The following is a 17460-nucleotide window of genomic DNA, read 5'->3' on the forward strand; positions in this document are numbered from 1 at the left end:
CAATTTTATCCATTAAAACCAATTAAATAGAATTGATAAAATATCGATTATTTCAGTTACCGATTCGGTCAGCCGATCAATCGATAACCGAAATAACCAATATTGAATTTTTTTTATTTAACTCCTCATCTAATTTAACTTAATCCAAACACTTAATTAAATAAAATAATAAATTGTTGAATAATTATAATGGTTTATGACTTATAATAATAAAATTGGACTTTTGTTTAAAGCTCAATACTTTTTTTTAGATATGTTTAAAGGTCAATATAAAAAGATTTCATAAAAAGTTGGACTCAATAATAATTATAGATATAAAATATCGATTTAATTGATTTAAATGATTTTTTACATTTAAAATCGAATCGATTAAACTAATTTGATCGGTTTTTTTTATAACCGAACCTAAATAAAAAAAAACCGAACCTAAATTTCAATTTTGATCAGTTGCACACAGCACACCCTTCATTTTCCTGACAAACTTAAATATCAGGAGCCCAGTTTAGTAGGGGTGGAATACAAGGGGTTTTCCCATTCTGACGACGGCAAAAGTTTGAAAAGATGGCCGATACGGTCGGCGCCGGCGTTGGTGGCGCTGTCCTCGATGCGTCGAGAGTGAACGCGTTCCGAATTTCCATGGTGATGGATCGTCTCCTAGGTCACGTCCGCAACATCATTAAAAACGATACGGAGTTCTTAAATCTTTGCCTTTCCCTGTCCAGGTAATCATCCAGTCCATTTTACTTGAAAATCAATTTTTTTTACTATCGATTTTAATATTTTTGTGGTATATTTCTGTATGACTAATAATTCTTATTATAAATTATAATACGTATTGCGAGGGATGAAATGGGATTTTTGATATAGGAGGTTACCTAGTAAAATAAAAGCATTATTAGAGCCAAATCTGCATTCTTTAGATCATTACCCACAAAAATTGTTGTATTGGGGGGTAACAATCAAGCCCGTCTCTTGCTAGTTGGGCTAGTTCAACTCTGATGTGACCTTAAATTGCCGTAATAACACTCGTCGATTTAGTTCAAACTCTAGAAATTTAGCTTAGAATTGAAGAGGAAGAATTGTGTAGAAAGAAAACCGAAGTCTCGAGCAAGGGGATAAGACTAAGAGAAAAGCTGGGGAAAAGGAAGAAATCTGTCAATTCTCATTAGTCTCAAAATACAATATTTTTATTTTATAGCCTTATTCCAATATTCTAACAAACTACTTATCATAGTAATTCCACATCAATAACATCAATTTGTCCATAGCTAATATTGCTAAGTATATATTTATTACAATTTTTTATGGTGACTGTTGTGTGATTTTTGCTCACAAGGGCACAATGTCAAGCTTTAGTATATGATGAGTAGAGTATCGTTATGAGGATTGAAAATTTATATTCACACTAACTAATATAATTAAAATAACCTCAGCTTTATTTAGAAAATCAAGACTTAAAATTTCAATGAACTAAAATAAATTAAATAATTCAAAATTTCAAGGATGACTTTGGGTACACGATCTGAGATGGGTTCTAGATACAAGATTTCACTGTAAATCATATTAATTGATGATATCACCTATTCCAATTTATTGCCAAAAACCAGTAAGTGTTATTTGTTACCTCTCTCGAGTGCCGAGCAAACATGATCATTTTAATGTCAATATCGATATTCCTATCAGAAATCAAACATTAAAATAATTTAATCAAATTATGTGGTTCATCTAAGCCCGCCGAACTCTACAAAAATCTTAGATCGTCTCTTTCTATGATCCTATTTAACACTCCTCTGCCGAGTGTCAGATTTCAAATAAAGTTAACATCTAAATTGTGATCAGTAAATTGAAAAGCAAATAAAATAGGAGTAAACAAATAAATAAGATTATGATGAAATAATTACACATAGACATATTAAAAAATATCATTATAAATCAAGAAAAGGAATAAAAATCACAGATTAAAGTTTATTTTCCGTCCCCAAATGAATTTCTTTCATCTTGTGATTCAACTATCCCTTGTCGTCCGCTCTCATGTCCAAAATTTGTGTCCCAAGCCTCCTTGAATTCGTAGTTGTGTGTTGTATTGTTGGATGTTCTAGGGTGAAAGGATGATAAAAAGTGTCTCCTTGAGTCTTTTAGCCGTCGTCCCTTCAAAACCCGTCCAAAACTCCTTAAAATATGTTAAAAGTCGTTTTTAAAACCATAGCCGCTTAAATTTCCTTGTGCACGACGAATAGTGCGGGTGCACTGCTGAATATGTCTGGAAATATTATTTTTTTCTGAATTGCTGAGAAGCGTGGGTGCACTATTGAATTTGTCCGGAAATATTATTTTGTGAAGATTAGCGCGGGCGCGCTATGCAAGGTAGCGCGGGCGTGCTACTGCTTTTGAATTCTCATCTTTCCTCCGGGCTTTCTCTTCCATATCTTCGTCCATTCCATGCTTTTTTACATCACAAAACGATTGTTGCCTAAATTCCTGCACAAGACACAAACAAACACCAAAACGCATAATACTGCTTGAGAACTACACAAATCCAAGTTAAAACACATAAAAAATAAGTGCAAGCACTCAACAGTGACAAATATCAAGCTACTTGTGCCCCCTTACTCATACAATGAAGATTGGTGATAAATCTTAGGCTACAAGCTCAAGAATAGAGCTCAAAACCCAAAGACTAGTCTACTACATGGGAGAATCCTTTAAGTTTATCAACCACACTATGTTTCAAAGTGAAACTGATGTGAGGGTGAGACACGCAACAATGTTCAACTCTCAGGAAGTCGACACACATGGTGGTCCGCTTTGAATGGTTTTAATTCATTTACCGTCAAAATTGGTTGGGCCTACCAAACACAGTAGGTTGAGTTAGAGTTCGAGTCTTTCCCTCATATATTGAATAACATGTACTAGGATTATTAATAATAAAACCTAATATAGACAAATCAAATTAAATGAGTAACTGAAATTATTAATTTAAATTTAAACTAACAAAACTAAACTAATAAAATATGCCAAATCAATTTTTTTTTATAAAAAAGATACATATATCGACGGGCAAGATATCCACAAGTTCGTAGAAAATAAAAAACAATCTGATCACAACTTCATTGAATGAAACTCCAATACTTAATCAAGTCTGAAATCTATAAATGTTTGAAAACTGAAATATTTCTAGTCCACGTTGTAGCTCTAAGTCTGACGTTATCCCAACACTCGTCAATCGACTCCGCTACATTGTTGAAAATCCTTTTGTTTCTCTCCAACCAAATCGACCAGAAAATGCAATGGACTACCACGCTCCAAAAAATACTGCTACCAATATTACCATCATTAATTAAGACAAGCGTATCACGCGCTGATCTCTGAGTAACCCATGCAAGACCCAACTCGTTCAGAGCTTTAGAATAGATACCAGCCGTATAACAACAGTGTAATAACAAATGATCTCGAGTCTCCTTCTCGTCCCTGCAAAGTAAACACCAATTCAAACAAATTGCACACTGAGGCCATTTTTTTGGCGACATATCAGAAGTCGGCAATTTTCCCATAGCCAACGAGAATACTTGAACCTCATGTGGAATCGGTACTTTCCAAATAGATTGAAAACAAAGGAAGAGAGGAAAGTTAATGATTGGCAAAAAAGATTCGTAGAAAGAGTTAATGGAGAAAGACTCAGAGGAATCCCCTTCCCAAACCCTTGTATCCAAAGTACCCATCTCTGACCTAACAATATCTAAGACCCTGACGAAGAACTCAATTGAAACTTTTTGTCGTCCCTCAAATCCAAGTGTAGATCCCAAGATAAAGATGAATTAAGACCAAGTACATTAACGTCAAAGAAACGATTAATGGGCTGATTATGTAGCGAAGAAATCTGAAATAAGGCTAGATAAAGGTCTTTAAACAAAGAAACTCCTCATAACTTGTCCTGCCAAAATCTAATTATATCCCCCTTTAACCACCGATCTCACTAAAAGATGAAACATCTGGTGAGTTCGAGAGATAAATTTCTAAGTTCTACTAAAAGTAACATTTCTAGCTAATCCCACATCCCATCCATTATATTGCATCCCATATTTGCTTTTAATGACTTTTTTCCACGACTCTTTCTCCACAGAGCATCTCCACCACCATTTCCCCACCAGTGCCTTATTACTCAAACACATATTCCCAATCCCCAAGTCCCCTCTATCTTTCGGCAATCATACTTGTTCCCACGTGACCAAATGTCAATGCGAGTCTCCATCAGCTCTGTCCCATAAAAAAATTGTCATTATTTTCTCCATAACCGTCGGCACACTTTTTGGTACTCTAGAAAGAGACATAATATATTGGAAAGGCACTCAATACTGCCGAGATTAAAGTTAATCGGCCACCCCTCGATAATAATGTTTTCTTCCAACTAGCCAACTTCTTTGACAACTTAGACAAGACATCTTCCCAAAATCTCGCTTCCCTAGAATTTTCACGTAATGGAACCCCTAAATATTTAATAGGCCACTCCTCCCTCCTATACCCAATCTCTGTATGGCCAGCTCTTCCAAATCGACATCTGTTTAATTCCCAACAATTCATTTTTTTCCAAGTTGACCTTTAATCCCGAAATTTGACAGAATGAGTTCAAAATCTGCAACAGATTGAGCAAATGACTTTCAGTTTTAACAAAGAACAAAGTATCATCCGCAAATAGAATATGTTATATCTCCACTTTCTCTTTACCAACTTCCAATCTTTGGACCTCGTTCCTTTCCTTCGCCTTATCTACCAATCTTCCCAGCACATCTATAACTAGATTGAACAGGAAGGTGGATCCTCTTGCCTCAGACGTCTCACCCCTTTGAATTTGCCTCTCGATATGCCATTTATAAAAACCGAGAAAGAAACAGACGATATACAACCTTTAATTCACTTTCTCCATCTCACTCCAAATCCTTTATGTTGAAAAACAAAATCTAGAAATCTCCAATCCACATTATCACAAACCTTCTCCAAATCTACCTTGAACACCCAGCTTTTTTTCTTTTTATATCTCATCTCCTCCACCACCTCATTGGCTATAAGACGACAATCCAGAATTTGTAGCCCTTCGATGAAAGCACATTGGTTCTCTGCTATGGTTGAACTCAACACTTTTTGCAATCTTTTTGATAAAACTTTTGCAATGATGTTATATAGACTCGTTATCAAACTAATAGGCCTAAAATTCTGAACCTTAACTGCATCTTGTTTCTTTGGGATTAGACATATGTATGTTTCATTGGTGATACCATTAACACCACCTCCGTCAAAAAATTCATGGAACAATTTCATCACTTCTCCATTGATCGTATCCTAGCGTTTTTGATAAAATGCCATTGTAAAACCATCTTGCCTGGGAGCCTTCGATCCATCACACTCAAACACTACTCTTTTGATCTACTCCTATGAAAACGGTGTCTCCAAATCCTCTTCCACCCCTTCTCAATATGACTCCACTCCTTAAATATTCCAACATCCCACTCCTTCAGATTTTCTGTAAAGGTTACTGAAGAAATATAAAATAGAGTCTTCAGTCTGTCTCTCATCCGAAATCACCGACCCATACTCCAATTCCAACATCTTTATCAACGACCTACTCCTCCGCTGATTCAGTAGTGAATGGAAAAATTTTGAATTTTGATCCCCATTCCTCAGCCAATTCACTTTTGTTTTTTGACTTTCAATCTGATTCCTTCTAAACAACAACTCTTCCAAATCCCCCTTCACATCCTTTCTTTCTTTTATTAAATCCGCTGTCCAATTACCCCCATCTCTTGCTCGTCCAACATACTGATTTTGTTTCTAATTCCGCAAGTCTCACATTCACATCCCTAAAAACCTCTTTATTCCATTTTTTACACCACTTTTAATTCTTTTGAGTTTCCTCATGAATTTGTACCCTTTCCACCCTTCCCTCCGAAATGCTTCACCAAGAAGGTAGTGAATATTTGAAGTTTTTGTGGTTCAGCCATGCGTTCTCGAATCTGAAAGGAGACCGTCCCCATTTAACCTTTAAAGTATCTAGCACAACTGGAAAATGGTCAGAGGTAATTCTCGGTAGTATTGTATGTCTAAAGATCAGGAAAATATCCTTCCAACCCCCTACGAACAAAAATCAATCTAATTTGCAACAGATCGGTGTATCCCAGAAGTTAGTCCAAGTCTATTTAACATCAGTAAAGGTGGGTCATGCAGTTCCAGATCATTAATCAAATTATCGAAACACAACATGCTTGTGGGTATGGATGAGCTATTCAATTTTTCACTCAAGGATCTCAGGACATTGAAGTCCCCTTCCACACACCATCTATCACCTCAAATTGCTCTTAGCCCGCCCAATTCATTCCAAAATAATACTTTTTCTTGGCTTACATGGACCATACACTATTGAAAACCACCATCTGATGTCACCATTCATTTCAATTTCAATCGAAACCGAGAACTTTCCAATTAAATTCTCCTGAACTGTGACCAGTCTCGGATCCCATATCAGCAATATGCCTCATGATCTTCCTACCGCCGGTAAAAAAAAACCCTTTCGATAAATCTTGTTTTCCACATGGTTGCAACGAAACGTCTATCCACCGACTCTCTTTTGACTTCTAATAGCACCATCATGTCCAGCCGATGTACGAATTAACCCCCGTCGTCTGGCTGCTCTCATTTAATGTTCAAGAGCAAATTTTCATAAAATCACTAGAGAGTCCCTTTGTCCTTTCTCATAACTAATCCCACACTTCAAATTATTTAATTATTTGTTTTTCTTAGCTCTTGACTGACTCTCCCCTTCCACGCCCACTTTTATCGATTTCACCCCGACTCCTTTACCTCATCCTGATGCGTGCTCGCTAGCTTCACCCTTTTGAAAGTCTCTTCCTCCTTACCCAGCTCATCACCCAACCCCGGTTGCCCTCCCCCACCTAAAAGCCCTCTAGACAACCCCAGAACAGAGTGACGATGGAAAGATAGAATTAAGGTTGATGGAATGTTTTAGAATTGAAGACTGGAAACAATAAAGTACCTCTCCTACTATCGGTTTCGTATATTCTTGTTGACGTGGCCTGTAATTATGCGAATTAACTTGTGAAGATTCAAACAACCCCTTAATATCCTCCACGACCTCCTCAAGATGTGCCGAAGTGTAGCGCTCTTACCCGAGCCACTACTAAACAGACTAATAATCATGCAACATTAAAATTTGATAACAACAATTAAACAACGGAAAACAAATAACTTAATCATCTTACAACCTTAACGAAAACAAAACAAATAACAGCAATATTAAACATTAATACAACCATATCGAAAACATAATTCTAAACGAGAAAACAATAAACCACATAAAACCTCCACTGGATCACCACCGAAAACTCAACTGCTCTAGCCACTGCCTTGGTCGTCCGAACCGTCCAACCGAAGACCTGCCCCGTGGAATGGGGTGCCCAAGATGAAAACAAGGACGTGATCGACATTCGCCCAATACGAGAATATACGAGTATACTAACTGATATGATGCATGCTAAATGCAATATGCTCGGATATCATGGATCAAGTCAAGAATCTCATGCTCGGTCTAGAGACGCCTGAGTGTGTAGTCTCCGATCTGCCCTAGGCATGTTTTGGCTCCCACACTCATCATCAAAGCGTGGACCTACAATGTCCAGGTCATTAGAGCCCGCGGGTCCTGTTGGACACTGTAGCTCTCGATGCCCCATCGTTTACAATACAGAATAGGGCTGAGCGGCCCCAACAAACGAGGTATATCTCAAAAGATATCTGGCTCAATATGATATGTCATGCATAATATGCTAAAGCAGTAAAACACGTATCATGCAACAGATAAATATGCAGCATATAAGTGTGTATACTGCGCTTGGATATCTCAGTCAGTACATCACGTACCTCACTAAAACAATCTGACAGAAAGCTCTGAACCTAGACAATACCAACAATATGAAATCACTATCAAACCAGATCCTGAATTACCAAACATGCTATAAAGTTTTCCCTAATGATCCTTAAATCACTATTTAAGGCTTTAGGATTATACTTGCGTCCATCGTCAGCCCGTTGATGATGTCTCGATCTCAGTTCACCGACCTCCCCTCCTCGAGTCGACACTAGCTCCGAAACTTCCCAACACCAAAATGCTCTAGAAACTGACTAGAAAACTAAGACATAAGGCTAGAACTCTCTCTGAAGGATGCGGTGTAGGAAACAAAAGAAATTAGCTTCCATTTATAGGCTGCATCCGGACTAGTTCAAACAATTCGAATCAATCTTATCTCCCACTTGTCAGAATCTCATTTGTCTAGTTGGATTTCTCGGGATAATGTAATCTGAAGTAGATCGGGTTTTCTCCCAACAGCTTGATCCCGAATTATCAATTCCTTAATAATGTTTAATTAACAACCCTTTAATCATCTCTTAATCAATACTTCATTCAAAATAAAGATTCGGGTCATTACACGAAGTTTCTGAATGAAATGATGTAGGGCTATCAGAAACAAGAGACTCATATCCTTCTACATAGCAAACATCTTCTGAATTTTTAAAATTTATGTCTTCCCAATCACCAAAACCATCACCCCTCATCAATTATTCCTCCTGATTCATGTGGCCATTCTTTGCGGAAAAAACATCCGGTGACCTGACCTTATCAATATTTTTGATGTATTTCCTTCTGCAATATGTCTTCTCGAAGATGCGCCCAAAATTCCTTGACCTGTTCTCTACACTGAATCCGTCTGCTCCCTCATTTTCTCGCTTCTTCATAGTTTGAATCGATAATCTTTGGAAATCGCTGACATTATTTAAAACTATCCTTTTTAAAATCTTTATTTCTTTTCTCCCGTGACGACATAAAGGACTTGCTGAACCATTCTATACCGCTTTAGACTTTTCACTGCTTTGTTTAGCCATCACCTCCTACGCACAAATTCCATTCCCATTTGCTTTATCTCTCTCTTCTTGATCTTTTCTGTGATCTTGATCTTCCCCGAAGTCCCTGTCTGCTCTATTTGTACCATTGCTGGAGCCCACCCAAACACATTATCTTCTTCGAATATTTGAATTCCCCTACCCCGCCATCATCCTCGTCCTATTGACCACCACCTGGGCATAAGATTGACTTTCATAATTCTCGTAAGCTGCAATGCCAATGATATTAACAACTAATCTGATCTCTATCAAGCCATCTTTCAATGGAATTTGCAACACACTGTTAATTAATTCACCTTTAATGCCTCTCACTTTAATCTTAGCTGCCCATAGATCCCTAAGCCATGCAGTGTCATTACTAATTTCCAACAAACCACCACAAAGATCCCCGATATTCTTGAAAGTATCAGTTGACCATACGTTCCAAGGAAGTACAAAAATCCTGGCCCGACTGTTAATTTCTGGATTCCATATCTCGAAAGGTAATGTGACCTTTTTGTCAAAAAAAAACCTCTCCTCAAGTTAACGTAGTACTTAGACTCTTCTGGATTGATCAGCCATCACACTGCCTTGTTCGCTTGGAATGGAAAAAGAGTCCTCATCTTGACAGACCACCACACTGCCTTGTTCGCTTGGAATGGAAAAAGAGTCCTCATCTTGACAGATTGAGCAAGGACAATCCGAACTAACTCCCGGTCCGAACTAACTCCCACGGTGATAATGATCGCTTCATTCCAAATTCTTGTTCTTACGTATATTGCAGCAATCCTTCACTTCCTCCTTCCCCGTCTACTGCAACCTCGATGTTTGTTTCTAAGATACAGTATTAACTCTCCCTCGTTCTATACCCTGTTGATTCAAAATCTGCTTCTTTCCTCTCAGAAAATTAGATATAATGTTTGCTAACCTTTTCCAGCCCCACAATATGTAACCACTTGGCAAAACGATGAGTTGTTTACTGCCTTGCTGAGAGAATTTAGTCACCTCCAAATAGCTACCTCGCTTGTTGTATTGAGTAGATCCTTTGTGCACTACCCAAGGTCTGCTTCAAGCACATAACTTGCGTTCCTGGTCCGCTCTGTCAAGCAAATCAATTCCCCCCAAGATCCCATCTTATCAAGAACAACTTTTGTTCAATCTTAACTTCTTCCTCCCGTCGCTTATGAGCTGATACTTGATACAATCTCCGCTGCTGGTAAAACACCCTACTTGGGACGGTCATTTCGTTTCCAAGAAAAGTAAAAGTCCAGCAACAGATGGAAACCCCGACGATATGAAACAATTATAGTAATGCAAGCAGAATAATTTAAAGGTCTGATTCAGAAGAGAAAAAACCCCCTACGGCCAACTGCCTGTGAAGAAAGAAAGTCGCCGGTGGACGGAAGAGATATAAGCTGAACGGTGATGAGGTTTCTGGTCGGAGTTAGGCAAGCCTGAGGGAGACGGCCATATATGAAGAAACTGAGGGAAAAATGGCAAGAGAAGGTGAAACCTCCGACGATCGTCGACCGACGGAAGGAAGAGGTCGCCGATGGACGGAAATGAGAGGATAAGAACGATGATGGTGAGTTAAGGGATAATCTACCGGGAAAAAATGAAGAAAAAGCAAAAGCAGGAGCAGGTAAAAGAAACTCCTGCAACCGTCAGCCGGACGAGGGAGGAGGTCACCAGTGGACAGAAATGAAAGGAGGTGATCTGAAATGGTGGGTAAAGGTCATCTGCCGCTTCCAGTCAATAACGGATGGAGAGAGCATTTTTGAAAAAATCCTCTCTAGGGTCCACATCCAAATCCCTTTTTCAATATAACCGAATACACTTTGCCAAATCAAATTGAGTCACAGGGAATGATTGAGAAATAAATGAAATTCAAATAAAATGACCAAAGCACACGATGTTGCTGGACTCAACTATGTTACACATTTTATAATTCAATTTAATCATTGAAACTCGTACCTGATGAAATCCCCTTAAACATTTATCAATATGTTTATAGAATTGATTAGCCCATTTTTATTCAACTGTTTTTATATTTTTATTAAATAAAAACACTTTAAATTTTTTGGAATCCGAGTTTTCACCTAAAAACTCACACTAAACTCGAATGATGTTTCTAGTAACCAGTATGGAATTGATTCAACTATGGAATCAAAGTTTAACCATATGTTGATCAATATTATGAAGCTAATTTTAATCCCTCGCCTTGTGGTTTGTGAACAAACAATAACTATGCAAACAATAGACCATATTATTCACCGGCAATAATAAACTAATATCAATTAATAATTGAAATCTGGAAAAATAATCTCGCTGAAATTAAAATCAAATATGAAACATAGTCTGGCTTTGGATCTGTCGTGGCCTCATTCAAAAGAAATTTACCCCCTAAATACTAAACAAGGAAATAAATCAATGCATCAATTTATGAAATGAAATTCAAGAAAAGATCAAGCATTAGGGCACGGGCACGTGGGTTCTTTCTTGGCCTTTGACTTGATTTTGACCATTTTTCGGTTTTTTTAGGGAACTTCTCGAGGGCTTTGCTTATGTGGCATCTTTTTGTTGACTTTTCTGCATATTTTATTTGCTTTTCCAAGCTTTGGTCAACACTACAAAACAATTTAAAACACTACGGATAACTGTGAAAATCGGATGCACATAAGCCATATAAGCATGAAAACGACACAAAATTATACACAATACGACGTTTTTTTTTTCATGTTGATAATTCATTTACCAGTATTTGAGTTAATATATTAACTCAATCTATAAGGTAAATACGAACCACTTTACGAATACTGACCCAGTGTTGTCCATTACCAAGAATCTCCTTTCACATCGTCGACTCTCAACCAAGGAACCAATGTTATAGGCCCATGATTTCAAGAGAAGAACACAACACCCAAAAGAATTGCCTATTAGATTGAAGAGCTCCTTAAACATTATAAGTGCTCTGCATTTTGTTGTGCAATCACTGTGGGACACATAGCAGTCATAGAGAGTTGAAGTTTAATTCGATTTTCTGCACGTGTTATCCTGACACATGAGCAACTCCAAAGACTCATGTGTTGAAATAAATGAGGGAGTGCATGGGGTTCAAATTGAGTACTTTCTGTTATAATATTGTTAAAAAACCACTTTTATTAAAAGTTTGAGGCTTTGAGCCAATGAAAGTGGTATCAACAACATTTGCTCTGGAATTGTATCTGTGGCAGAGTGTTATATAGGAGATAACACTAACAAAGTACCGTATTTAACTAGTAGTTTTACTGAGTTATTTTTGTTCATTGGCAACTGCAGAGGTATTGATTTTGCTGTTTTACACTACGAGGTTCCAAGCAGAGTGCAAGAGTTACCTTCTCTGTTAAATCAGGTGACTTTGGATAAAAGTGCTGTTTCTTTGGGTCTTGCCAGAGGAGTTGATTTGCACTGGCAGAATACTTGTACCCTATAATTTTATTATTTTTTGGTCACAAATCATTAATTATATTTAAATGCCCTTAAATCGACTTTATGATCTGTAGGAAGACCAATAGTTCGTTTCAAATTCTGGCTATTAATATCCATTATAAATTGTAATAAAGTCGATATGTGTCTTTTGGACATTTATATTGCATTGCTGAATTCTCATACTATTCCATAAAACTTGCATGCTCGGTTCTGATTTTACATTATTTTTTGTCAAAGCATTATGTAAAATTTGTTTTCTGCATTGCTTTTTCTCTAAGTTCTGAGTAAATTAGTTAGTCCTTGCTTTGTTTTATTTGGTTCATTAGGCTGAACGTCTCTTATCTTCTCGTTACTCACATTGTTTATATGTATAAGTGCATGTTGTCTCTAACACCAGAGTTCTGTCTGACACTTTCATGAACTCATGCTTTATTGGTTATGAACTTTTGATGCCATTCTTTTTATTTCCTTGATATGATGATATAAGGATTTTATCATTTTTCTTCATTGATCATCTGTTTAGGTGTGCCGATTTAAGAACGATGCCCTCCTGCAGTCAGCTATAATGGTTTTGATGATTTCTGTTAAGGTTAGTTACCAGACAATATTTGGTGTGATTGTACAGTGTTGTGCTTCATTTTTATTAGTGTTTGAACTTTGAAGTGATCTTTTTATGGACTCCATTTATTTGAAAAGTGCGAGGAGTTGTATATATGTATAAAGTATTTGGACCACTCCATGCACTGCCAAACATCATCCTTCACTCGTAAGGCAGTGGAAATGAATTTTTCATGCCGAGTGCACCCTGCTTAAAGAAGCCTTTTTCTGGAGTGATTATAAACCCCTGAAGTACATTGCATTATGAAATATGAAATAATTCAGCTTTCCTACTTCTCGCATAATATCTTTGTAGTAAGATATCTCATTTTCCTGTTTTGAATCCTATGTTTACATGAAGGAGTGTTGGATAAAAATCACCTAGAAAACAACTTTATTCTTCATTTTCCAATTCTGACACTTCATTATTTGGCTGGCAGAATGCTTGTGAATGTGGGTGGTTTTCAAATAAAGATTCTGATGAACTAATTATCCTGGCGAAGGAGGTTGATCAGCAATTGAGTATTATTATATACACAACAATTTTTCCTGTTGGTTGGATTCATGTTAAAATTTATTTCTTCACTTGTAGATGGCAAGTAATTTCTGTGGCTCATCAAATTTTGGCGACAAGGCTACCTGCTCTCTTTCTGTTACCTCCACAATTATGTCAAGGTAAAATATTCGTGTCTAATCTTTTAAGAAGTGACACTGTGGTTCCAACTTGTCAGAAACAATTGCACGCCTGTTGTTAAATTTCCGACTTAACTGGAATTTAGGTCTCTGGGTATAAGTGCACACACATTATTTGCTTCTCCAAGACTTACAGTGATGAGTGAAAGTGCGGTATGCAAGCAATGCATCTTGACAAATTCGTTTACCGAGGGATTGACATTAAGATAACATAAGCACTTTTTTCCTGCTGGAGTGGGATGGTTCAAATTCTTTGCCTTATGTCCTCCGTAGCTCGATGTTAACATACTATTAATCCATTGATTCAACTGTCAATAATAGCTTGACATATTTTGATATAATTACTGCAACTCAGTTGGCAAGGTGATTGTGGTATTAAGTCTTGTAACCATGTCCAGTTACAAGAGAGAATAGGTACTCCACAGTTTTATGTGAAATTGTATATGCGCCAAAGCATCTGATTCATTGTGTTAATGATATTTGTATCTTGTATCGAACCTCTAATATTTCTGAACATGTTGTGGTTACTTTGTTACTTCCATTTGCATACTGACTTGGCTTTCTATTTTCTTTCTTTAATTTTTGTAAACTACGTTTTATGTGTCTTGTCAAGTGTTTTTTGCCATTCAACCTGCAACTGAAAGAATTTGGGTGTTTGTGTGTCCACAGGTTCTACCCGAGAATGAGGATGGGGCATAAATTAGTTTTCTTTGAAGTCAAGGTGGCTATTTTGCCTTCCTTCCGCATGCTTTGCCCTCGTATCATTTTAATTGCTGATATCATTAGTGCACTTTATGTTTGCTTTGTAGCCTGGGTTCAATGCTTATGTTAGTGGCTTCCAGATTTCAAAAACTTTAAAGCCTTCTCCGGGCCAAAAAATAGTAAGCATGCAAAGCTCTCAAGTGCAATATTTTATATTCAGGAACAATTCTGTGATTGTGCGAAAACTAGACAAAATGTATTGTTTCTGTAATTTTGCTGAATCACATTACCTGATGTTTCTTTTAAATTAGCTTGACCGCTTGATCACTTAGTATATTATCTATGGGAAGGCAAAAAAATCACTAAAACATGTGAGTTGATTTCAAAATTTTTTTTTCCTGTGTTTTTTGGGCCAAAGTTGATTTTTAAATATAAGTTGCAAATGGTGTTTCTCTAGCAATAGTTGGCGACTAGTTCAAACAGAGTTTTCAGTTGCCTTCTGGTTTTTCTAAACAATTATGATGAAATTGCACGGGTAATTGGTAATGGTCACACGTGACAGCATAGATAAAAACAATTGAATAAAGTAGAAAGAAAAAAATACTAAATAACTATCATCTTGTACACATTGTTCCTTAACCCTTGTACTGCTTATCTTATAACCTTTGATTATATGGAATCATATTATGTGTACTATTGTCTGTTTTTTCTCTGGTCCGACAGATTCAAGATCTTATGGTTTAGGCTACTTTGGTTCAAGATTTTGTGGTGGAAAGTGGAAAAGAAAATCGAAGTCAATTTATCCTGTTTTAAGCTTAATTAAATAAAATGTCAAGAAATGAATGTGAGTAAATTAGCAAAGATGTATATGAAAACATATTCGAACATCCTTCATGTTTTCTCTTATAACCAAACAAAGAAAATGCAAGGGGTGTCAATTCTGGTGGTTTCGGGTCGGGTTGAAGCATGAGTATTACAAAAAATTCCCAACCCAAACCCGAACAAACCCGAAAACTATTAACCCGAGCCCGAACAAACCCGACTCACCTGACCATCCCGATGTTTTTTTTGAAAATATTTTTTTAGATATATGATTTTTTATTATGCAACATTATTATTTTATTATTTAACAAAATAATTAAATAAAATTCAAAACACATAATAAATATTTTAGTTTAAATATATAATAAGAAAATATCTCCTAATCCTAAATATATGATAATTATGTTTCGGATTTAAATATTTAATTTTAAGACTAGAAGTTGTCTAAACCATTAATTATTCCATACAAGAAACAATTGTTTAGAAAATTCAAGTACTTCACAAAATAAATAGTACATGATAATAATTTATGAGGTCAATAACAATAAAAAAATGTTCAATCATCAAAAAATAACTTTCAATTAATTGTTTAAAAAATCAATATTTTACAAAATAAATATTTGATCAAGCATCCTCATTTATGAACAAATTCATTAATTTGAAAGTCTATTTGTGAAAAAATTAAAGTAAACTTACTACAAAAACTAACAATTATTTACAAAATAAATATTAAATGATGAAAATTTATGATATCGATACAAATATAACAATAAAAAAATTCAAAGATACAATATATAAAAATGTAACTAATATTTTTTAATTCTCTATAAAAATTTTAAAAAATTCAAGTCATAACTGACCCAATCTGATTATTTTTTGGGTCAGATTTCGGGTCCAGCCTAATTTGACCCAAACCCGAAAACTCCCAATGACCACTTTTATACTATGGAACCAAGGTCTCAGTCAGAATCGTCAGAAGCTCCCAATTCTAACCTTATTTTTTTCAGGTCGACTCGGGTTGGGTTCATTTTTGACACCCTTATAAATGCTCTCCTTTTTGTCCCATGAAATTTAAGATCCAACGTAACCGTAATAAATGCTTTCCTTTTGTCCTTCATAATGTGATTCAGATGCTTCTGAGCATGTAAGGGCAAAATAAAGCTGAATTCTTAAGCAGGTGTCTTTAACAACATGTTCTAGTTTAGGGGATGCTATGAATTGTATTTGTTCTATATCAATTATAATATTGTGTATAAACTCAAGAGCATTTAGCTTAACACTGTCTTTTAGCTTCTTTATTTGGTGCAAACATTACTTTTGGTGTGGGTTGTAGATCTGGATCACTACAAAACTGATTGTTTTTCCCTTCAACCTTAACTACAGCGTATGTTGTTCATTTTTGTCTGAACACTTTCTTAGGGATGGATTAATTAAATCTTTTCTGGTGGGAGCTTTCACGAGGCACTAATGGCTGGTGAATTATGACTTTACCTTATACTGGACCATAAAATACTTTTTTTCCTTTCGACCCTGGGTTTTTTGGAATGATGTGTATCAGAAAGTAAAGCGACCAAAAGTAAGGGTTTCCTCCAATGCATGACGAAGAATGAAGAGTATAAAATACCTAAGGGCATCTTCCTATAATGTTGAATTATGGGACACAAATAGTCTTTATTCCTTTCTTACACCTATTATAGATAAAATTACATATTATAGATAAAATTCTTTCTGTGTCTTCTTTTGTTTTTCTTAAAACTTTTAATTGTTTTACAATTTTGCTGGTTTGCATCATTATTGTAGTCACTTTTCCTTCCGTGCACCTAGTATTGATGAAATTATTTCCGCATCTACTTTTGTTTTTCTGTAACTTTTAATTGTTTTACCCTTTATTAGTGTGCATCGATATTACAATTATCTACTTAAATAATCTACATGATCATGCTATTGGTTCTGTCTTGGGTTTCTCTTAAAAAAGTCGCCATCTTGTTTTTGGTGACATAAAACAGCACCTTGTGCAACTCTGAATTAGTGAATTCACAAAAATAATAGATGTTATATTTGATATTATTTTATCTTTTATCAGCCTCGCATTGCCTATCACTCTCCTCTTTCTTTCAATATCCTTCGCTACGCACATTTCGCTATATATATATATAATATATATCTCTCTGTCGTTGATTTTCGCCAAAACAAATCCTCCATTCTTCTACAACGATCGAGCACGCGTCGCTCGATTTT

At 36.1% G+C, this 17460-nt stretch overlaps 1 protein-coding gene across 2 annotated transcripts in view; it reads left to right on the forward strand.

The window, feature by feature from the left end:
• The first annotated feature begins 469 nt into the window (after nt 1-469).
• Nucleotides 470-17460, forward strand: part of LOC140983173 (E4 SUMO-protein ligase PIAL2-like) — a 28448-nt gene continuing 11457 nt past the window's right edge. For both annotated transcript variants that reach the window (XM_073450102.1, XM_073450101.1), the window contains exons 1-7: nt 470-722; nt 12259-12331; nt 12932-12997; nt 13446-13511; nt 13598-13680; nt 14368-14419; nt 14508-14579. In XM_073450102.1, coding sequence (XP_073306203.1) covers nt 562-722; nt 12259-12331; nt 12932-12997; nt 13446-13511; nt 13598-13680; nt 14368-14419; nt 14508-14579 — 573 coding nt within the window. In that variant the 5' untranslated portion in view covers nt 470-561. The remainder of the gene's footprint in view (nt 723-12258; nt 12332-12931; nt 12998-13445; nt 13512-13597; nt 13681-14367; nt 14420-14507; nt 14580-17460) is intronic.

The sequence above is a fragment of the Primulina huaijiensis genome, chromosome 8 (assembly GCF_012295235.1).
Source record: "Primulina huaijiensis isolate GDHJ02 chromosome 8, ASM1229523v2, whole genome shotgun sequence".
NCBI lineage: Eukaryota > Viridiplantae > Streptophyta > Magnoliopsida > Lamiales > Gesneriaceae > Primulina > Primulina huaijiensis.